The sequence below is a fragment of the Terrapene carolina genome, unplaced genomic scaffold, assembly GCF_002925995.2.
Source record: "Terrapene carolina triunguis isolate 2854851 unplaced genomic scaffold, T_m_triunguis-2.0 Scaffold112, whole genome shotgun sequence".
NCBI lineage: Eukaryota > Metazoa > Chordata > Testudines > Emydidae > Terrapene > Terrapene triunguis.
In genome coordinates, this window is record NW_020664463.1 from 10,222,901 (window position 1) to 10,247,341 (window position 24,441).

Here is a 24,441-nt window from a genome sequence, read left to right on the forward strand (position 1 = left end):
CCGTCTGCCGAATTGCCGCCGAATAGCTGGACGTGCCACCCCTCTCCAGAGTGGCCGCCCCAAGCACCTGCTTGGCAAGCTGGTGCCTGGAGCCGGCCCTGCTTACATGACCCCATTACCATAGTAATGGAGCGCCTTGGAGCATTTAATGTATTTACCTGCACAGTGCCCCTGTGAGGTCGGGAAGCACTATTATCCCCATTTTACAGATGCAGAATGGGAACACTAACGTGCGTAAGGTCACACAAGATATCTGCAGCACAGCAAGGATTTGAAGCAGTCTCCTAAATTGCAGGAGATCACCCTAACCACCACCCCTGAAATACTGAACAGTCAAGAAATTCAAAAACACAAACTTAACTTTTGGAATTTTTGGAGTTATTAATTTAGTATTATTGATGTGAATGCTATGAATTTAATACATGACATATTAGGCTTAATGTTGCATTAATTTTAGCTTTTTGCATTTATTCTATATTTGTATGAAAATGTCTCCAAAGTCAGCTCAGTCCTGTTAAGAGCAAATGATTCCTTTTTCAAACTGATCACAAGAAGCATCGGTCTCCACTCTGCACAAATTCATGTGTCAGCAAGAGGCATTCTAAGTTTTTTTTAGCATGTACTTGCCACTGTGTTTCAGAACTCTTCACAAAAAAAGTTTAGTACGAATTTGTGGAGAAATCTACGTACTGTCTTGAACAAAAATGCAGCATGTAAAATAACACTAACCACCTTATTTTATTTCAGGGGTTGGTCGATCTCCTACTCACTAGTGGTGCAGCAACAGCTACAACTGTCACCTGGTACCATGTCAACAAGAAAGCAGCATATTTGATGTTCCCTTATTTAGCTTGGTTAACTTTGGCTTCTGTGCTCAATTACCGCATCTGGAAGGACAATAAAAAGAAGAAGCAATCTTAATACATAACCTTCTGGAAGAGAATATCAAGGCAGAAGATTTTTTTTATGCATTTCCCAAATAAAATTACAATCCTGTTTTACTGTTGCGTGAAGTACTTACTGTATTAGACAGTTAAAAATAGGTCATGTCTAAATACAGTCAGAGTGGTGTTCATTTCAACATTCAAATGCTGGTTTACTACACAGTCCGAATGGAATGTGTGCATGAGTGAATTTAATAGCACAGTAAATGAAGTGGTTTAATCTGCATGCTCTCCTATTGCCCGTGCTGTTGATTACATATAAAAAAAAATAATGTAATGGATAGCATTTTTAACTACTACTGGCAATTAATGTGAATTGGGGGCTGATTATGTCCAGAAACGAAAGTCCATTAATGACTTTCAGAAGATTCTCACATTAATTTACTCACTATGGGCCTGATCCTTCAGCCATATACCACTTGGCATAGTGCTTATTCCTGTCAGCTGTTGTACTGACTTCAGTGTCTTGTCTTCAAAGCATTTCTGTGCCTAGAAATGTTTATGATTAGGCCTTATATGGAGGACGAATTCCCATACTTGTGCATATAAACTTCAAGAGCATAGTATAGTTTGCAGACTGGACCATTATAGCTGAGAGGTAGGGGAAGGTTTCAAACATATTAAACAATAAGTAACTTACTATTCTTACACCATGATTTTTTTTAAAGGGCTAAAGCCAAAAGGATGCTGCAACCTAGAAGAAAGCTGCCTCCCCACCCCATTTCCTTACCACTACAACTAGTGTAATTTACTTGGCTAAAAAAAATAGACAACATCAAATCCAGAGCACACAGTCAGGAGCTGATGACAGCACCCAAAGAGTATCCAATGAGCACCTGAAGAAAAAAAAAAAAATTAAAAAAATAAAAATAAATAAAATCACAAAAAAAGGAATTAGTGCCTTTAACCTGCTCTGCTTGGAACCTGGATGCTTCGCTACCAGACTGCTAGTATTCTCAGCTATCATCAGAGCAATCTGCCTCCCCTGGAGGGATGTCTGGCTGCTGGTGGCCCCAATCAAATATACAGGCATCTTATGACCATCCTGCTAAAATATTTACCTAGGTACCTGCTTATCTGTTCCTCCTTCAGCTGCTTGGAGACAGGTACAAGATGTTTCTGCTGCTTCAAGATTAGTGTTGCAGCATTAAACCAGAAGACATTGAGTTGTAAATGGCTGAACTAGAAACAGGAACTTTTTGTAGAAGGTACCTGGGACAGGAAGTTTTACCTTTCCTCTATTGCTAGCACATTACTACTACTTTTATGACCCTGCTTCCCGGTCCCCCCTTACACAATTAGGATTTAAACCTTCCTCTTTGCCCCAGATCCACAGCAATTACCAGCAGTGACTGATTTTCACTTGCCCATTTTATGGCCAGATACCCTGAAATTGCCTCTCTCCTTCATTGCCATGTTTCCTAGGTATATCAAACAACTTTAAACTAAGCTTCTTAGAAATCTGAAATATTATGTGGTAGTGCTTGGCAGACATTAGTTCTTCAGACTGAACATTAGGAGGATTTGCTTTAAAAAAAAAAAAAGTAGTTCTATGGCATGATCAACCCTTTTCTACATGAAGATTGAAAGATAACTGGTTATATTCCGCAAAAAGAACAGGAGTACTTGTGGCACCTTAGAGACTAACAAATTTATTTCAGCATAAGCTTTCGTGGGCTACAGCTCACTTCTTCAGAGGATATTCCTTCCTTCCTGGATATTAGTGCAAGGTGATATCAGTGCTAGAAGCTATCTATGATTGCTGCAGGTTAAGATTGTTTAAAATTTTTACACTTTGCTTAAAATTTGAAATTGATTAGTTTTTGTTACGTTTATCAAAAAATAAAAGTTAACTAATATTACCTTTAATGCTATAAGACTTCAAGAAATAAATAATGCACATATACAATGTAAAATATCCCTAAGGTTTAGTGTAAGATGTTGAAGTCTTCGAGTTTGTTAGAAGAGACCCTTATATCATCTAGGCTGAAGGCCATTAAATTTCACCCAATTACCCCCATAGTAAGCCCAATAGCTTGTTTGACAATAGTGTAACTTGTGTTGGCTAAAGCAGAATACTAATGTGAACTGTTCCTCAGTACACACAAACAGTTTAATTTGGCCAGTACTACTTAGGAAGGGGTAAAATTCTGAGCCATAGCTTTTGATACAGACATTGCCAAAGATTAAAAGGATCCTTCGTTCTTGCATTGTTGACTCAAAATAAAATACTGTTCCATGTCTTTTCAGACCTTTGGCAATTGTAATGGCCCCTAAACCACCCCTCTGACCTCCCCATTATCTCATTGAACTGCAGTTCTTCATTAATTATTCATTTTGCTATCGGAGATCAAATCCTTAGATAGGCAAGACTCCCATTGACCTCAATGAGAATTTTGCCGGATAATATTCAACCTTAACTGCATTGCAAAAGGAATGAATTGTTTGATATGTGATAGAGGAGCTACAGTTTCCATCTAATTTTAGCATTATCATGCATGCTAAACAGCTCAAAACTACTAGATTGGGATATATTCATAGACCTCATTCAACTTTAAAAAGATGACAGCAGCTATAACTAGTTTTTGAGAAAGTATAGTGACCTTTAATTGAAAAAACTAACTCTAATGTTGCTGTAATACTTTATTAAAAACAAGCTTAATAAATGTTCACTCATTGGAGTTATCAGATGCAACCCTAAAGTAAGTTGCTTTACATCAATTTGTGGAATAAAGCATATTAGTGCTTGAAGACAATGGTATTATACAGAGAGGAAGAGTGATGCATGACCTCAAACATTTTGATACAAGAAATTATTACTCTAATGCAGGCACAGAAAATTTGTACAACACTCCTGCTATGCAAATAAGGTATACTAGGCTACCTAAGAAACAACAGCTGATTGCTCTAGTTACTATTATACTTTTCTGAGCTTCAATAAGACATTTAAGTCAACATAAGTTGATGATTAGAACTAAACAAGACAAGAAAACGCAGACTACTGATTACAAGTACAGTATATGCCCATTCATCTGATGATAAAAGTTTTTCTTCATTACCATTATAGGAAAATAATTATATTTCAGTTCTATGAGCTGCTTATGCAAATATTGCTGTTAAGCATATCTGTAAAGGAAACAAATAACCAAGTCGCGCCTTCTACGCCTAAACAACGTATGTCACATGACAATTATTTGTTTCATCCAGAAATAGGGTGCTGAAGACATCATTAAAAAAGGTAGGGTGGTATTTGCAGGCTCTATCACAGTCAGGGTTGAAGTTCACCTCCAGGACCTGAGGTTGCATAGTTCTTTTCCCTGAAGAGAAACAAAACACATTACATTTTACTACAAGGTATACATGAGACGCTGGGAGTCGCCTCCCTTTGCTGTAGCAGAGACCGTAGAAAGAGGCTGAAGATGGTCAACTCTTACTACATACCCAGGTAGGCTTTTTTGAGGCCTACAGTATGAGGAAGTGAGACACCAAACCCATTTCTGGGGCAAATGCCATAATCTGAGGCCTTGGCCACATGAGAAAGGTGCACCGGTTTAACTAGATCAGAATTAGTGCGTCTTTCTTATTTAACCACAACTTTGAGATGCACCTTCCATAAAAGACTGTTTCCCCCTTTATTTTTAGGCACCAAGCCTCCTTTGCTCTTTGTATTGCTCTACTGTTCTCTCTAGTTCACCTGGTACAGAAACAGAGCTGGGTTTCTCAGCTGCAGCACAAAATCTCTCCTCTCCCGCTTATAGGGGACATGGTGATCAAGATTCTAGTCTGACCTCCTGTATAACACAGGCCACAGAACCTCCCCACTTAGCCATCTACTTCCTCTTGCCCCTAAAATAAGGTCAGGAGGTTGAGTTTCCCTTTTGAATTGCAATAATGTTTGAAGAGTAAGAAATATGCATTTTGTACAAATAAAGACAAAAATGTAGATTCTCTTTCCTGCCTGTATTGATTATAGTTGAATTAAACCACGGGATTTATTACTTTTAGTAAAGACTGCTCTCCTTGTATAGGTGTACCACCACAACAATAGGAAAGGGTGCTCATTGTTAGAATTAACAGATAGCTGCAAAGCATTATGCCCACCCATCTTCAAATGTTTACATCAGAATAGCAGAAACAACGGCAGAATAGAGCCAATACAAAGAATTAGACAGATGCATGGCAGCAGCTCCACTATTATTACTAACAAGGAGACCAGAGTCCACCCTCACACATATGCAACCCAAAAGACATCAAAACAGTCTGTTTAAGTATAAACATCATGGAGCCCGGCCTACTTTTTTTTAAAACAGCAAAAATTTTGAGCAACAAAACAAGGAACAAAAGCATCTTACCATCTCTGGTAGTATCCCACTTAAGCATCAGGTCAATGGCATATACTGCTCGCGATGATGGATAATCACAGATGCCAAACGGTGCAGGTTTAGCTGAAGCAGCTTGGAATAATTCAGCAAATGCCTTAAAAATCTCTGCCTATTGCCAAAGAGAAGTCAGTTTCTGAATAAAATGCAAATAGTTGCGAGAACCCTATAAAAGGGATTTTTGTAGTTGAAAAGTTTCATTTAGGAGTCAGATCAAACAGTGTAAATGCCATCACAAATGACAAGCCTGCAGACAACAAGAACCTTCAGCATTTCAGTAAAAAAAAAGTTTCTTCAGGAATAATTTAATATTTGTTCCACCACGTCTAAGATTTTCAAAAATAGGGACCTGAAATTAAGATTCTAGAGCTATATTTATGTACCTAATAACTGGTCTGATTTTTATAAGTGCTGAGCACCCAGAATTTACCTCATTACTATATACTACAGAAAACCCTAAAAAGAAAAAGTATTAGAATGCTGGAATTGAATCCATGTCTAGGTCATTTTGTACAGCACTACACTTCTGAATCTACCACAGTGCGTGGAGTGCAAATTAAAAAGGAAAGGAAAGTTGTTCTGTGAATACCAACAGTTACAGCTCAGAAGTTTTGGCATCCAGTTGAATCAATCAACTTTTCTCTCACCATTTTACAAACATACAAAGAAGATTCCAAAGTTTAAAAAAAAAAAAACCTGAACAATTTCCAGTCTGAACACACAGTGATGACATTTCTGGATATAATAGGGAGACCAAATAAAGAGATGTAAAGGAGTTATGGTACATGGGAGTTTTTAGTATCTAAGTCACATTAGAGTAAAATACACCTCCTGTAAATGTAAAAAAAGTCTAATTCTTGGTACTTTGCCCAGAATACTCCTTGAGGGATACTTGGTCTGCCACTGTTTAAAAAAGATTTTCCTTTGTGTAATTTTAAGGCTTATCCTACAACCACTCTCATACCCTGAATAGCTTTACTTATGTGAGTAGTTCTAGTGAAATCAGCTGAAAAACATGAGTAAGCATCTGCAGGATCAAGTGCTTAGTTAACCACCTCTGTAATCTGGCTCTTGATAAATAGGAAAACAAACTATTGACTAGTTACCTTTGCATTCAACTTGTTCTTTTGAGAGCCACCCAACACCACAAAATAACCCTAGGTGACTGTTTCACAATCCACCCTCTACTCATTTTCATTTGTAGAGTTATCACATTTGGAGCTTCCGCACAGCTCTACAGTTAAAACATATCTCAGCACTAGGGAATTGGCAACGTTAGAGCACCTTTGTGGTGACAGGACATTAAGGGGTCTCTGCCTTTTATATTAAGCTCGGATAACATGGAATTCTAAACTTGTGGAGATTAAGAATTAGCTTGGACAGCATCTGAAAGTTCAACCCAAAAGGAAAAATTTTAGTTCAATAAGTTTGGCTAAGGGTCTGAGTTATAAGAACAGAAACAGACTTTTAAACTATTCATTTACCCCTTTGTTTTCTTGTAGTAAAAAAACCCAAAGGCATCCAAATGTAGGCTCCGTGCTAGCCAACCTTCTAGTATAACGACCTCAAGAGCAGTAACCAGAAAGGTGTACTTGGAAAGTACTCATTTCCATCTGCTATGCCAGAATGGCTAGTGTGTGCGTTCACACCCTTCTGAACAGCCTGCTGTGTACTACACAGCAAAAAGGACCTAAATTCTGTAACAAGGTCTCGGAGCTGTTTTGTTAGAGTGCTGCAGCTACAAATTAAGCAGCAGCTTTATGTAGTTAAGAGACTAAATATGAAAATAAATACTAAAACCTCAATCGGTACAGTAGATGCTTAGTTATTTTGATATTATTTCCCTATCTTGGGGCTGAGGTCAGCAAAGTTTCTGAATAACTTTGCTTAAAAGTTCAGTAGCAAAAAAAAAAAAAAAAATTAACTGCGTTACTATTTAAATTGTCATCTTCCAATATCAGTGTTAACCTACTGAAATGGAAGGACCGGTCCACATGTTAAGAAGTACTGTTTCAGGCTTCATGCAGATTCATGTGAATATATCATTGCAGCCACTGACTGTTTACAATCCAGGTTTTACCAGCCTTTGAGATTGTGACAAATTAGTGTTTTAAATGAAAGCTTAGATTCTATGCACCATTCTGCAACTAGGGGTGAGTCCTCCAACAAGCTCTGCAACATTTTGGAAACATACAGCGTTCTGCTTCCACTGTCTGTCCATCAGTACCAATTTTGTTCCCAAGCACAGTATACCATGACAACTTTTCATGGAGAAAATTTAAAACCCTAATAGAATAGTAACATAGATAACTGAGCATTTTGTATTTCCAGACTTTAAAATTCTGGGACTACTGGCCTTTGCTACACTGAAGAGACATTTGCTCACTACTCACTAACCTGATAAAAACACCTGAACCTTTGAAAAACACCTCTGCCTAAAAGAAAAATTTAGTGAACATCTTATAGGGATAAGAGGGATTGGTGACTTACTTGCACAGTTTTCCAGGAATATTCAGGATATTGCTTCTCAAACAGAGGAATAAATTCATCATAGTGAACCTAAAATAATTTAATGGCATTAGAGATTGGTTTGCTAGATTATTCCCACCAGGAGCTAGGATTTTATTTATTTATTAATTAAAGGAAGGAGTAATGAGCTGCAGAACGTATAAACACACATAGTACAAATTCCAAATAAGGTCCTGGGGAATTTCACTGCCTAGAAAGTGCAGAAATGAGAACTATTTGTTCCAAGCTTTTCCCATTTCTACCAGACAGTCCTTTTTACTATGTGGTGAAACACTACACTAAACTATCAGTTTGGGAGTGGTAAGATGTCCTTTAATACTTTTTATATGGATTTGATTAGAGATGTAAAATTTGTGCCATAATCTATGACTATTTCCTCTGGATCCCCAATCTGGGAAAACAGCTGCATCAGAACAGGTATAGCCTGTTAAGTTTGTTTGGGTGAATATGCACCAGGGCATCTGGTGACAGTCGCAGATAAAGGATCAGCATCTTGATTGACTGAAGACATTTGCTTTTCATGTATCACTTGCTTACCTGTTTTAAGGTTACACCAGAAGCATAGTTCATGACAGTAAAATGCTTCTCATAGTCGTCCAAGTCATCAAGTGAAAATGCGCTAACAAATAAAGGAAAGAGATAGTGTTAATTACATACAACCTTGGAAAAGCAAGGCACCACAATTTAACACCGCTAACTCCTTCACTCCTAGAAAAAAAGGTTATTACCGATTTGAGAACCGCAGCCAAAAAACATCATAAGCATACAGCTTGAGTGGCTTTACGGATCGCAGAAGCACAACGTAACGAATGTCAAATTTAACCATCCCCACATCTTCCCGATGAAACAATACTGGACTCTCAATATACTTAGACACTACCTAAAACAAAAACAGAGATTGAACACAATTAAACCCTAAGGAATGAAGATGCACAATAGGTGATGGCAAACAATTATCAGTGGGTTTGGACAGTCCAAGATATTCTACCAAACATACATTAAGCCAAGTTTCCCTTTTTAAAAAGTTTCTCAATATAAGCAATGTAGCCTTTGTTTGTAACCAAATAGCCTGAGTGCACTCTCTCTTATCAGGTCAGTATACAGAACTAAAGTACTACCCTCCTCATTCCATTGAAATCTTCTATTTAAATTCTCTGCTTACATTATAAACCTTTTCATAAGATCCAATCCAACCCAACATTTGTTCCTCCTCAGATGACCGACATCTTCCCATTGTCCAAGGATACTTTTCACCACCAAAAAAATTCAGGCCCTCATTTGTAATGCAATTATATGGCCATGCAAATGGCAGCATAATTGCTTTTACTCTGAAGTTACCTTTACTCCAACTCCTCAGTTCCCTCAGCCCCATGAGCTGGTGTTCATTTATCTAGGGGGAGAGGCGGCGTGTGACAGAGCTACCAATGGACAAAGTAAGTATGGAGGGAGGGGAGATAGTGAGCCTTCAGGGTATGGGGTGAGGAACAAGGGCAGCCATCAAGGGATGCCAGCAATGCTACCTGCAGCCTACCCAGGGATGCCATAAAAGTTAAGAATGTCCTGCAGCATATTAGACCAGATTCATAATACCTAGGACCTTGATTATGTTGTTAGAAACACATTTTCCCTTTTTTAAAAAAGATGCTTGATAACATACAAAACAAAATGCTTTGACTCCCTAACTACACGCTGCTTAGTTTTGGTTTACTGGTATAGAAACACAGCTCTAAGACTGCTTTTAAAATAATGGCTAGTTTACAGAAAAACAAAACAGATTTTTAAAGATGTATTCTATCAAAAAACAAACAAAACAGTCTCACTTTATATATTATCAGCTTTCTTCTGAACTAAAGTGATGCTTCATGCATTTTTTCTTTGAGGTTGGAATTCCAAAAAAGGCATACAGTCCAAAAGAGAAATTCTATTAAGTCATAAAGCTTATTTGACAGTCTGATGTAAGACCACACACTGTTGGCTTCCTATAAAAAGCCATGTGATGCATCCATCATTGGTGGAAGAAGCATTTTGTGCGTATGAACAGTCATACTAAGAGAAATGATCAACTTGAGGGAAGCAGCAATAACTTCCTTATATTTACAGCCAACAGAAGCTACATGAAAGTGAGAATTCATCATCTTCTTAGATTTCTTACTGAGTAGCATAAAAGCAGCAACACATTTAATCATTCATTACTGTCAGGGAAAATTCTATTTCTGTCCTAAAGAAACAGACATGGTCTACTACAAGCAAATAGAAAAATATTCTAACACTGCACTGCACAATGCTAAGAGATTTCAATATGAATTCATCAAGAGTTCATAATTTTAAATGTGCAAATGCTCACAAACATATACCAGCTATTACAACCTCTTGAACGAAATTAACCCCCCCCCCCCCCCCTTTTTTTTTGGATGCTCCTTGTAAGGATAAACATTTAAACAAAACAAAACAAAACACCACCACTTGCTTCAAACCAAGTGGGAAGCCCACTTTCCTCTAACCTTCGGGCTGCTTTCCCTGTGCCTGATGATGATGTTAAGATTGTTGGTGATGTGGGTGTCTAGGCTTCTGGCCAAGTTCCATGGTTTGCATATCCAGTGATTGTCTTCTCCCCTACGATAAAAAAAATAAATAAAAAAAATACAACCCAATCAAGGCCACAGCATGTCAGTGCGCACCTCATTTATCTTTAGATATTTTACTGGCAAACCTCCACTCTGAGCCACATGCTGGTATTGCCTAATGCATTACCAATCCAAGTGTTCTTTTTGATGCAGCGGGCAAGAGTGCAAGAACCAAGGACACCTGGATCACAGCTGATCTGAGCTAGGATTTTGGGGGCTCTTGCTTTCTTTTTCAGCAAGGGCCTACCATATTTCCACTGGTAAATCCCTTTTTCCTTCATACATACCATGACTACATCAGAAGTGCTTGTTTGTAGGTCAAGAGACCATTCTGACCAGGCAATCACGAAGTTTGAGAACATTCTAGGTGGGTGCTTTAAAACTTGTAGATTAGGTTCCCCACGCCCACCTCTGAGCCAGCCAAATTACATAACATACAGCTATTCTCTTGGGGACTGAACACTGAATATAGTAATATGAATCCCTTGCCCAAATGCATCTGTCAAGCTCAGGAGAGCATACCTTCTCACTCTCTTTCCACTACCTAGAGATCTGAAGAGGCTGGACTCTTCGAAAAGCTTTGAAAAAGTAGGAGCGCTATGCATGTCTTTATTCTGTTCATGCTACTGAGCAATGGCAAGGTGACCCTGGAGGTCCTGCCTTCCCCAATGAATTTGTGAAGGCATGCAGAGGTGGGTCTCTGGGTAATCTGAAAGCTGCCTGTGGTTAAGTTTTAGTACTAGTGTGCAGTACTAGTTTTAGTAAAGGATCTGTATTTTAACTGAGAGTTTATTTTGAAACTCCCTCCCCAACACACATGCACTCTGGCTTCGTGATCACCTCTTGCACATACTTGGTGTTAACCAAAAGTCAGAATACTACAGGCTAAGAACATACATTTAAATTTCCCCTCATGGCTAAGCCCATTCAGGAGGTAAGGAAACTATCTTGAGAAGAGAGGGAAGCAGCTAGATGGTTACAGTACCATCTATCAATCACAACCCCCAGAACCATCAGGGAGCTAACTGTGAGACAAAATAGGGATTATTTTGGTGGAAGAGTAAGACATTAACTCCCCCGAGTCCCTCACTAAGGCTATGTCTACGCTTATGGCAGTATGCAGAGTACAGGGACATGTGTAGCTACACACTGCAGTGAAAGGCAGGTGTCCACATTTGGCACTGCAGTGTGTAGCTACATGACACAGTGAAAGGTTCTAGCAGCCGGAGCCTTTCCCTGCTGTTGGAGCCTTTCGCTGTGGTGGGGAAAGGCTCTGCCAGCAGGACACTACCCTGCTAAAAATAGCAGTGTGGATGGGAGAAGCGCTGACTGGGTGTGTAGAGAGCCTGTGTATGGTATAAAACCTGGGGGGTTTGGGTGCCTAGGGCATTCTAATCTATTCTATTTGCCTAAGCCGTGCCTCACCATCGACACTGCTATTTTTACCGATGCTAATTGGGCATGGAGTGTCTGTACTGTAAACGTATCCTAACAGACAAATTCCTTGGTACTGTCAGGTCTCCTGGATCTGGAGGAGATTGCTGTGACAGGAAGTGCTTATGAGTAAGGTACCACAGAACGCCTAATGAGAATCAGAGTCAGTTTTCTTTTAGCCTCGCCAAGGGAGTCCAAAGTTAATCCTAAATTTGACTTCCACTTCCACGTGGAAATGTGTTTTAACCAAGAAAATTGGGCACAATCACTACCCTAGTTTAAACTGCTTTTAATTGCCATTGGCACACAGAGAAAGCTATCTGCCCACACAAAAGTTGGGAATCTTAGTACATTTGTTAAATGGAATTTTGCCACTGACTTCAATGATGTCATGATTCCACCTTATATATTTCAAGGTATGTCACATTATATATTTTGGAGTTAAAAAGAATAAAGTAAAGCCCACACTTTTCAGATAAAATCCACTAGAACATAAGTGAAATGCAGCTAGCACAAATTAATGGCAGCAAAGTAGCTGTTTAATCCAATTAACCCAAAACATGCACTTGCTGGTACTTGGGAGAAAGTTGGTTAGAAAATTGCAAGACAAGCAGCAGCAATAATATGGCCTACCTCCTCTCACGTTGCTGAAAATAGCTGATGAACTGGGGTAATTCCGTGTGAAGGTTAAAAGTACGAGGCAGCCATTTTGGCCCCTCCGTCCCTCCAACTCGTCTAGATATGGATGCTAGGCAATCCTTGACTGTCAGGAGATTCTCACATGGAAACTGATTCAACATCACATGGGGCCTCTCTTCACTTAGTTTCCTACAAGAGATGGAGGTCACTTAAAAAGACCACTCCATGGAACAGAGCTTTTTATATGGCAGCCGGATAATTTGTACTTGCAAGGAAATAGCTGTCACCTGTAATCTTTGAAGTGGGAAAAGTTGTAGAGGATGTCTGCTTCTCCCTCATCTTCAGTGAACTCAAAACGTGGATGTTTCAAGTTGTTAAGGATTTGGGGAAGGTCTGTGTAGACCCTGGGAGAAAGGAAAAGATACATACATGCTTTGTCAATGTGAGAGCAGTTTCCCCTCTTGAAACCAAAACTAATGGCTATCTTAATAGAAAACATGCAACACAAAATAACTACACTTGTGAATTGACTAACTTCAGAGGCCAATTTTTTTAAAATTATGTAAACATACTTGATGGTAAGTAGAAAGAGCTGAGCACCCTCAGTTCTTATTCAGAGCATCAGGTCTTTATTTTCCACATTGAAAAATTTAAGCCTGCAGAAAAGTCATATTCCAACGCTTGCCTCATCGCAGTCCTCCTAACGAGGAAGTGAATTTGATCTTAGAGAGTCAGAAGCAGCACTGCAGCATCAAGTAGGGTTGGACACAGCAAACCCTCGATGAACATGTTCACATTTAAAGCTATTTTTAAAATGTAGGAAAAATCAGTTACAAAGCATAAACAAAAACTAAATGAGATGTTTTGAGTCTGCTACTTTAAGAGTTTCCAACACAAAATCTCAGTTTAAGATTATTTGATAGTTTAACAAGAGACCTTGCTATTTGGCAAGTCCAAATAACTCAGCAGCAATGCAACCTGGAGAGAATTGTAGAGTGGCTTTGTGACTTGGAAGTTAGACTAACAGTTCAAGATGTAGAGGGGAAAAAAAAAAACATTAAAGAGAAGGGGGAGACAAACAAAAAAAATAGCTCAAAATTGCCTCTGCAAAGGTTTAGACAAAGTGTCAACAACAGCTAATCACTTCCTCAAAGAGCCATCACATTTTATCTCCTCCCCATTTCTACTGGTTCGTGATGCAGAGTCAGGCTATATATGACTTTCCCCCCCATCTTTTCTACTGCTATCTAATTAGAGGACACATCAAGGGATGTGTCTTTGCAACTGGACCCCTTATACATTCCATGATTGTTAAGGGGGAGAAAAATACATCCTTCAGGAGAGAAAAGTGTCAGATGTTTATTCATTGCGGCCAAGTTTTACACAACTCCAAGTGTAACATAGTATACAAATTATGTTGTAAGGTATTTGTACATAATGCTAATATTCAATTAAAAAAGTTGTGAGAATTTGAATGATGTAAACATGATGACAAAACATTAATCAATCGGCCATTAGCATTGAAGCAGGCCACAGGCCTTATGAAATGCTCTGGTGGGACGTGTACGGCCTATGGGTGGTAGATTGGGCACCCCGACCTAAGTCAAGCTTTCATAAGTTAGGAAGTGCCAGAACTGAGATTGCCTGTGCAACCTCAATTCAGCTGCCGTGTGCCTATCCATTGGATACAGTCTTTAATTACATGACCACACAGTGTTTTTCCCCACATGGCTCACAAGCAAGGTTTGGACCCATGATAAGAACAGGGCCTTCAGTTCCACAGCACAGACCTCCCTTTCTTGAGCTACAGGAGTAAACGGTAGCAGTACTAGCTTATTATCCTTTATGTGAATAAGCCCCTAGAGCAGGGGTCGGCAACCTTTCAGAAGTGATGTGCCGAGTCTTCATTTATTCACTCTAATTTAAGGTTTCACGTGCCAGTAATACATTTTAACGTTTTTAGAAGGTCTCTTTCTAGAAGTCGATAATATATAACTAAACTATTGTTGTATGTAAATAAGATTTTTAAAATGTTTAAGAAGCTTCATTTAAAATTAAATTAAAATGCAGAGCCCCCCAGACCGGTGGCCAGGACCCAGGCAGTGAAAGTGCCACTGAAAATCAGCTTGCGTGCCGCCTTTGGCACGCGTGCCATAGATTGCCTACCCCTGCCCTAGAGCACAGTATGGAAACATTTTGCCAGTTTGTTACACAATTATTTGTGGAACAGGACTGGAACATTGGGTATCAGTATTCCTGGGTTCCATTGCCAGTTCTGTGAGAAGAGTGTCCTTTAGTGATTAGAGCAATGGATATAAGAAGCATAGCCAGGAACATAATTTGGTACATTCATTCTGAAAGGCAGCGTGGTTGAGACTTGGGTCTGTTGTATTACATAGCTGTGGTCTAGTCACAGCTCTGCCTGAAATAAGGTAATACAGGTTGCATAAGGTTAGCTGTATGACAGGTCAATGACGGTTGCCTGCCTTGGGGTAGGAATATGAGGCCCTCGTTCATAATTGGGGCACAGATATATTAACATCAGACACTGGAAGAGCTGGGGGTAGGAACTCCATATATATATATTATATAGGAAGAAAGCCTTGTAGTACACTTGTTGGAAGGGGCAAACAAAGATCCCAATGACATTAGTGGAAGTCATTGGCTAGAGTATATTCTGGGGCCACTAGGGGAAGCTATTGCCTTCCTTTGCTCCCCCTACAGCTTGCACTCACCAGATTTAATTTAAATCTACTTACTTTACAAAATGGTGGGCATCACAGCATGTACCCATGGAGACACTACCATCCACAGCCTCAGCATGGACACGTGGCTAAACTCTAGCCTAACCAGCAGAAGGAACAGGCCCTAAAGCTGGGTGTATATCAGGTATGGTTTTTCTTCAAAGTAAAATCCCTCCTGCAGCCGCAGAAGAGAACCAACGAATGGAAAAAACAGTTATCTACTGGGTTCTAGGCTGAAAGTTTTTACAGATTCTGCACTTGTCCTTTCTACGGGACTTCCCCAAGCACTTCACACAGCTGTCATGGGGGTCACTAACAGGCACTGGCCTGTTGCATGACAAGCATGGTTTGAAGCCGGGGGAACGGGGAATGCCCCACTCTGGGGCAAAGTCCCAACCGGGACCCTAACTACCAAACTAACCTAACACTTAACTTAATGGCTAACTAAGTACCAACCTACTATATACAAAGAAGATCACCAATGAGTTGTAAAGAACTGCTAACGCTCTTGCAAAGCAAGACGAGGCGCTCCGACCAACAGTCACGGGCGGTAAGAAAGAACTGAGAGTGTGTTAGGCCGGAAGCACCTACTATACCAGTCCATGAGCGTGGCACTCAAGGGGGCGCCACAGCTGGCCCTACGGATACCGCGACAGCAAAAATCTCTGATGACTGTGCATGTGGGAGTGCACACACCTAGAATGGAACTAACACAAGCAAGCACTTGAAGAAACTAGTGCTGTAGATTAATTGCAGTTAACTCATGGGATTAATTTAGTACCAAATGCGCTAAAGATTCATATGCCCCTTCATGCTTGAACCACCATTCCAGAGGACATGCATCCATGTTTATGATGGGTTCTGCTCGATAGCGATCCAAAGCAGCGTGGACCGACGCATGTTCACTTTCATCATTGAGTCAGATGCCACCAGCAGAAGGTTGATTTTCTTTTTTGGTGGTTCGGGTTCTGTAGTTTCCGCATCGGAGTGTTGCTCTTTTAAGACTTCTGAAAGCATGCTCCACACCTCATCCCTCTCAGATTTTGAAGGCACTTCAGATTCTTAAACCTTAGGTTGAGTAATGTAGCTATCTTTAGAAATCTCACATTGGTACCTTCTTTGCATTTTGTCAAATGTGCAGTGAAAGTGTTCTTAAAATGAACAACATGTGCTGGGTCATCATCTGAGACTGCCATAACATGAAATATATGACAGAATGCAGGTAAAACAGCAGGAGACATACAATTCTCCCCTAAGGAGTTCAGTCACAAATTTAATTAACACTTTTTTTAAATGAGCGTCATCAGCATGGAAGCTTGTCCTCTGGAATGGGGGCTGAAGCATGAAGAGGCATACGAATGTTTAGCATATCTGGCACGTAAATACGTTGTAATGCCAGCTACAACAGTGCCATGCAAACGCCTATTCTCACTTTCAGGTGACATTGTAAACAAGAAGTGGGCAGCATTATCTTCTGCAAATGTAAACAAACTTGTTTGTCTGAGCAACTGGCTGAACAAGATGTAGGACTGAGTGGACTTGTAGGGTCTAAAGTTTTACATTGTATTGAGATGGTTTTTTTTTGTAATTCTACATTTGTAAGTTCAACTTTCATGATAAAGAGATTGCACTACAGTACCTGTATTAGGTGAATTCAAAAATACTATTTCTTTTGTTTTACAGTGAAAATATTTGTAATAAGAAAATAAATACAAAGCGAGCAGAATATTTTGTATTCTGTGTTGTAACTGAAATTAATATATTTGAAGATGTAGAAAACATCCAAAAATATTTAAATAAATGATATTCTATTATCAACAGCACAATTAATCACACGGTTAATCTTTTTAATCACTTGACAGCCCTAATGGAAACCTATCTTGGATCATCCTCCTCCATTTGGTGGCTAATACTGGGCCAAAAAACAAGGCATTTGGCCTTCAAAAGGAGGGGGGAGAAGGTGCCTGGCCCTTCCAAGTGGCAGTTGATGCCTCCGGTAAGTCTTCATTCTACGTCACTCCTAGACATCATGTTGTCAGGCTGGCTATTCTCCTCTACATTACTTTTTTTTTAGCATTTCCAATAAATCTTAATAGACTTCTGCTGCTAGCTGTGCATCAGACATCTGATCTCCTCAGCAGAGGAGCTGAATGTACTTTTGCTAGTCATTAATTCAATTGACAAGTGGGTCATCTTCTCCCAGCACGATATCATATTAATAAATCCATTTCTCATGAGCATTAATTCACGTAGCAGGTCTGCATCAGCTCTGTACTGTACTGCATCACAGGGAAATGCAAGTACTGATCTAAATATGGTTATTCTATACTTCTGGTTTAAAGAGTAAGCTCCCCCTCCACATGTACAATTTAAAAGGTGGATTAAAAAAAAAAAAAAAAATCCTCGAAGTACTAAAAATCTCCAGCTATCATGGAACACTGCCAAGGAAGTTCTTAACACTGACCTACATTTACAGACACATGGAAGATATTGCTGTAAGGAACAGTGCTCACCTAATGTTTATTTTAAAGTCATTCTTGTCTCTTTCAATGAGCACCAGGGCTCCTGAGCCAGCTGGGTGCTTTCATGAAAAAAAAGCCTCTGCTTTGTCAGGGCTTTTAAGATTAAGAAAAGACCAGGAAAATTCATACCCCAGCACAATACATTGTGTGTCCAATTTGGGCTGGGCCAAAGGACATTTATACTACCAAGGAGTTGAAAGTTAGGCATCTAACAGCACATACCCTCTACTCCATTAGCCACAGACATAGGCACCTTACAACTACCATACATTACAGACTACACACCAACCTCATCTTTAGCCTGTGTAGGGAGGATAGCCTTCCAGTACCTCCTTTCCCAAACGTAAGTCAACTTGGTTTTCCAGAACCATACAGAAAGGACAGCAGGTGGAAGTCAGGGCCAGTGTTGGATACACCACCATATTCACTCTTGCAGCTTTAACCTATCGTTCTGGCAATGGCATGAGCTAAACCATAAGATTCATGAATATATTATCCAACCCAGGAATTACAAGTGGTTCTTAAAATATGGGTTACAATGCATATAGCACCACAAGTCCTGTACTACTGCTTTTCTTGTTAGCTAAGCCACACAAAAGAATGAACCAAAGTGCATTCAAGGTGACTTCTCCCTTTTGACAACAATGATTGCAGGAAGCCTACTAGAGTCAGCAAACTCAAATGAGTCTGTGTTTCTATTACACCTCTACCCCGCTATAACGCGGTTGTGGGGAGCCTAAAATCCCTATCGCGTTATAGCTGAAACCCCGTTATATCGGGCTAGGGTGGCAGGGCTCCGGCGGTGATTTAAAGAGCTCTGGGCTCTGCTGCAGAGAGTCCCAGGCCCTTTAAATCGCCAGTGGAGCCCCGCTGCCACAGCACCAGGGTAGCGGCGGCAGGGCTCCCGTGGTGATTTAAAGGGCCCAGGGCTCCCCGCAGCAGCCGGAGTCCGGGACCCTTTAAAGCGCTGCCAGAGCCCCGCTGCTACCGCGCTATATGCAAACCCGTGTTATATCGGGTTGCGTTATAGCGGGGTAGAGATGAAGTTGCAAAGGAGACAATTCTGCACAAAGAGTAGGACCTTTTCACTCACTTCAAATGTGGAATGGATTATGTTTTTAAGATGCTGCAGCTCCACCCCACTCCCTAGAAGTCTGGGGACGTGCAAAGAAATTGAAAGGCAAAACATTTAAGATTGAAAAGGAAACTTTTATATGACAATACATAATTGAACTATAGAGCTCTCTGCCACAAGATATTGAGGACAAGAACGTAACAGGATTAAAAAAAATTAGACATTTGTCTGATAAACAGTTTATATTACATCCAGAGACAGACTTCCAGTACCTCCAGTATATTCTCTCTCTCATTCACACCAGAAAGTATTACAGCCTCACAATTAATGGCATAACCAATTATTGTGGCTTGCAAAAGACACTTCCCAACAAGCAGGTTATTCTACAAAGGTCCACTAGGGGGTATCTAGCACCTCCCTCTGAAGCATCTGGAACTGTCCAGGGATTAGAAACAGGATACCGGACTAGACAGACCTCCATGACAGTACTTTCTTCAAATTTGAATTGCAAGCGAACGGAAGTATTAGGACTTTTAAAACCTCTTAGTAAAAATGCACAAAATTTCATTTTAGAGCCTATGATACATAATAGGGTCTCTAACTGCAACTCTGATATTTTCCCTCTCTCAGTGTCAACAGGACAAGTCTTAAAATCCACCATAGAAACAAATTTATTTGGTCCTGCCTCAGTACAGAGGGCTGGACTTGATGACCTCTCGAGGTCCTACCAGCCCTACATTTTGATGATTCTAAGTTACATCTGACTGATTTAGAAGCTTTATAATTATACTTCAAAACCAATAAGGAAAGTAAGCAGCAGCATACATTTGAGTTTTCTGAACGATTTCCTCCCTACCACCTCCAAAACATATCGAAGCCTCAATATTCACAACACAAATCGGGATAGGGAAGAAGATTGATTGTATTTTTTATATATATCTAATGTTGTTGTGCAAACAACGTTGGACCAAAACACTGACACTGAGCAAATTAAGTTGTCTCCATGAAGGTCTGTGATGCCAAGAACAGGCCTGGGGTTGAGGGTGAATTGCTACAGCTGAAATCTGAAGAGACTGATCAAGACGAAAAAGATTTCTTCTTAGGACAGCTCTTTAAGCACTTTTGGAAGCTTTAAGGATGATTGATAGCACTGATGAGAAAGGCTAGGAAGAGATCTTAAGACAGAGAAAAAGAACAGACCTAACACAAATTGAAGGGTGTTTTATGTGCCAAAAATTTACGCAACAGCATGGTCTCTGAAATTTGTAACTGGCTTGGAAAGGAAGTAAAAAGCCAACATTAACCACAAATGAAGAAAATTCTCCCTGTAGAAATAGTTCAAACTACATAAAACAGTAGTCACTAACCTCCCCTTTAGAAATATTTGTTCTTTGTTTCCTTTATTCTATAGTTTTAAAATTTGTTCTATACACTTGTCACCTCCCCATGCTCTGAGTCCTACCTCTACTTTGAGGCAAGATGACTATGATACACCTTTTAGAAATTTAGATTGGAAACAGATTTCAGGATGTGAACTTTACCCCTCCCTGTACAAAAAGGGGCACAGAACATAAAACTCCAAATCTGGGCTGTGCACATCCCTCTGCTTTTGCACGCCCGCCTGATTTTCCTTCCAGCAACAATCAACAGGGCTTACATGGATACAGCGCTGCCACTGCCTGCGGGCTCACCAGCCCCAAGATAAACCCATTCCAGTGTCTGAAAGCCACTGAGGTGGGAGGAAAATGTCAGTGGTTCAACAAGGTATGGATTCCAATTCCTTCTTGGGATCCCTTACCCCCTACAACATGAAGCAAAGCGCCCACATAGCAGTTCGCAGAGCGGAGAAAGTTCTCTCACATACACACCACGCAGCTGCCTGTCATGCCAACAGGCCTATCCCACCCATGAAAGAAGCTGCATCCTACAATGGATTGAAATGTAAAACAACAGAGAGACTTTCTCCCTATGCTGGATTGTTGTAAGTTATTTTAGATGTTATCTAATGTCAAGAAGAGACCACACCAAGGACTGTGTGGGGGAAGATACGAGTACTGGTGATATTCCTTAAGAATGAGAAAATGTAGAGTATCAAGAATGCTGCAAGGCTTTGGATTCCTGCTGTGAATGGCATTTAACTGACATATTTACTTTGGGGAAAGAGGTGGTGTATGGAAGTTCTAATAGGGAAAAGACAGCTGGTATACTCAGCAATGTTATTGTTGTCCCTATCCTTACTATACTTCATATTCTGCCCCTCTAATTTTCAGTTGCTCTAAGTTTCAGTAATTGCATGCAGCAGCAATCACACTGAGAAACAAACACTTGCTTACCTCTGCAGGTTTTCCCACATAAGAGTTCAACTGTTTCTGGACAACTGAAACAACTGGGGGAAGCCCAACTTGAAAAAAAATAGACTTTCTATAATCCTCTCTCCTCGGGGTGGGGGGGAAGGTAACCTATGGATCTGTATAGCAAAACCCACAAAATAAGGTGCTGGGCTTCTAACTGAAAAGACGACAATTGCCATCTTTGTACTTTAGGTTTGTGTATCCCACTATACTGCCCATAATTAATTAAGAGATATGCTTCTATAACTTAACTGAAACAATCCTTTCATTCTATTGAGGATGGGTGGCTGGCCTCAAATACTGAAATCATACAAGAAGTTTAATGGCAAATCTCTTGTAGTAGCACATGTTATACTGGAGTGGGGCTATGGCTAAGAGCTATTCCCTGTAGCACCCAATGCCACCATACTTTTTGATCCTGGTCTAAAACACTATTAAACCACCTTTCACAACCAGGCCTTCCTCCAGCCCTCCTCTGAAAGATTAGGGCCATTCTGCTGCTGTTGTACAGAAAGGCATATATCCCAAAGATAGTTAGAAACGTGGGAAGGGGGGGGGGGGAAGGGAGAAATACCTGTATCCTCCCCAAAATTTTGTTGAAATAAAAAAACAAAAACACTGACCAGCTTTAACGTGACCCGTTGGTAGCAGTGGCAACTGAAGAGATCAGAAATGGAATGTGCGTGGTCTAATCTAACGAGGCAGCATGGGGAAACTTGTACCACTGCTACTGTTCTTGCTCTGTGGATAGGCTGAAGACTTAAAATGTTCCCCATGGACACTGAATTCACTAGTTAAAATAAATAAAATGTAGAGATTCCCAGCACCAAGATGTTGTGCTAAATTCCTTTAATCCTGAAGGTGGCATCTCTTCAAGAATCTAAAACGCAGAGTAAAAGTTATAAAGATGGCAATATCCATTGCTCCTAGACAGATTCCAACCAAAGAACTAGTAAGTCCTGCAGTCAGAATCCCAAGCATGGATCAATATAATGCCACCTGTGCAGGGGGGCTGGAACAATTCGTATAGTGGGGGTGCTGAGAGCCATAGAACCAAACTGTAAACCCTGTACATGATGGAAACCACTTCAAGCCAGGGGGTGCAGTGGCAGCACCCGCAGGACCTATGTGCCTGTGCCAACCTTCCGGAAAGGATAAGCCTCCTATTCAGGTTGTATACATTTCAACTGTCCTTCTCAGGAAGCATTTTAAAGGCATTTTGTTTGTAGATACATACTTGAAAATTTTATTCTTGTCATAAACTGGTGGATTTATAGCCACAGGTAGTTTCTCGTTGTTTTTGTTTAAAATAGCCTAAAAAACAAAGAAAAAAAAGAAACAAGTTTATGTTAAGTAGCACGAGCAAACTTCCATCAAACCTCACAATCTTAACATGTTAAAGGAACATGTACAGTAATTTAGGCCAAAATTGAGTTGATTTTTTTTTTTTTTTTTTTAAAAGACTGCACGAAAACAGAGAAGCAGTGAAAAAAGAAATAATTAAAAACAAACAAAAAAGTATTAATGCAAGAGGTAAAAAAATTCAACAGGACGTAAAACAGTGCTTGAGTGTTTTATTAGTGTTGGCATATGAAAGTTTTCCTGAAGCACAAACACTTCAGAGTTCACCCTCTCTCCCTTCTCCACTCCTATATTTAAAAAAAAAATTTTTTTTTAATCAGGTTAGATAGAAGTTCCCTTGCACACTTGGCCAATCACATTGCATTTTAGCAAAAGATAAACTCCCTTAGGACTCTAATTTGAGAAATCTACATTGATTTTTTTTAAAAAGACAGCCAAGGTATAGCTTAACTGTATAAATGATGGTTTAATGTACTGTAAACTGGGGAGGCAGCCAGAATATCAAAAGGTTGTGTTGACCTAACTCTGCTCCTATTAAAATAAATGGGAATTTTATCATTGACTTCAAAGGCATTAGTGGTAGGCTAACACTGAGTGCTTTGGAAAACCCCATCCATGTCGTCATTGGCATATTTGACTGGAAAAGGAAAATTGCCACACTCCATTCATTGCAAGAGCCTGCATCAAAGGCACTGTGTGGGATATCTGGGATGAGAAGCAAAGGGTCTCTCATGGAACTGGAGCAGCTGCACCTATGAATTAGTTCCTTTGGATACGGTTACAGCAGCTCTTGAGAATAGAGATTCCATTGTGACATACACTTGCGCTGTCCCCACACAGGACACTGCTGGGACAGGCAATCCAGTTCAGATACAGGATTCTAATCCTTACAATTATTGTTGCTAGGAATTCAACTACTTATAATTAAAAGGTGCAAACAAAAAGCCTAAAAAAGAACCCTAGCCATCTCTCTCCAAAAGAGATTGGATTGCAGGAATATATACTTGTTCATTAGCCCGTTTGTTTATAAGCCGACCCCCCAAAATGGATAGGTAAAAATAGCAAAAACTGTATGACCCTTTCATAAGCCGACCCTATATTTCAGGGGCTGGAAAAGTTTGGCTCCCGGCCTGTCATAACTATAAAGGGAAGGGTAACAGCTCTCCTGTGTACAGTACTATAAAATCCCTCCTGGCCAGAGACTCCAAATCCTTTTACCTGTAAAGGGTTAAGAAGCTCGGGTAACCTGGCTGACACCTGACCCAAAGGACCAATAAGGGGACAAGATACTTTCAAATCTTGGGGGGGGGGGGGGAAAAGGCTTTTGTTTTGTGCTCTTTGTTTAAGGGGTTGTTCGCTCTTGGGACTGAGAGGGACCAGACATCAATCCAGGTTCTCCCCATCTTTCTAAACAAGTCTCTCATATTTCAAACTTGTAAGTAAAAAGCCAGGCAAGGCGTCTTAGTTTTACTTTGTTTTCTCAACTTGTAAATGTACCTTTTACTAGAGTGTTTATCTTTGTTTGCTGTACTTTGAACCTAAGACAGAGGGGGGTCCTCTGAGCTCTTTAAGTTTGATTACCCTGTAAAGTTATTTTCCATACTGATTTTACAGAGATGATTTTTTTACCTTTTTCTTTAATTAAAAGCCTTCTTTTTAAGAACCGGATTGATTTTTCCTTGTTTTTAGATCCAAGGAAGTTAGATCTGTATTCACCAGGAGTTGGTGAAAGGAAGGAGGGGGGAAGGGTCAATTTCTCCTTGTTTTAAGATCCACGGAAGTGGGATCTGTATTCACCAGGAGTTGGTGAAAGGAAGGAGGGGGGAAGGGTCAATTTC

General features: G+C 40.1%; 2 protein-coding genes across 2 annotated transcripts in view; one reads left to right on the top strand and one right to left on the bottom strand.

Annotated features, from left to right (window-relative positions):
- TSPO (translocator protein) overlaps positions 1-1,001 on the top strand; it is a 24,407-nt gene extending 23,406 nt beyond the window's left edge. The window contains exon 4 of the mRNA XM_024213914.3: positions 748-1,001. Within this exon, the coding sequence (XP_024069682.1) occupies positions 748-921 (174 nt within the window). The 3' untranslated portion in view covers positions 922-1,001. The remainder of the gene's footprint in view (positions 1-747) is intronic.
- Positions 1,002-1,802: 801 nt separating this feature from the next.
- Positions 1,803-24,441, bottom strand: part of TTLL12 (tubulin tyrosine ligase like 12) — a 28,334-nt gene continuing 5,695 nt past the window's right edge. The window contains exons 4-12 of the mRNA XM_026652192.2: positions 22,479-22,555; positions 12,837-12,953; positions 12,544-12,738; positions 10,354-10,465; positions 8,581-8,732; positions 8,390-8,471; positions 7,814-7,882; positions 5,297-5,435; positions 1,803-4,261 (exon numbers count right to left, since the gene is read on the bottom strand). Of these exons, the coding sequence (XP_026507977.1) occupies positions 4,110-4,261; positions 5,297-5,435; positions 7,814-7,882; positions 8,390-8,471; positions 8,581-8,732; positions 10,354-10,465; positions 12,544-12,738; positions 12,837-12,953; positions 22,479-22,555 (1,095 nt within the window). The 3' untranslated portion in view covers positions 1,803-4,109. The remainder of the gene's footprint in view (positions 4,262-5,296; positions 5,436-7,813; positions 7,883-8,389; positions 8,472-8,580; positions 8,733-10,353; positions 10,466-12,543; positions 12,739-12,836; positions 12,954-22,478; positions 22,556-24,441) is intronic.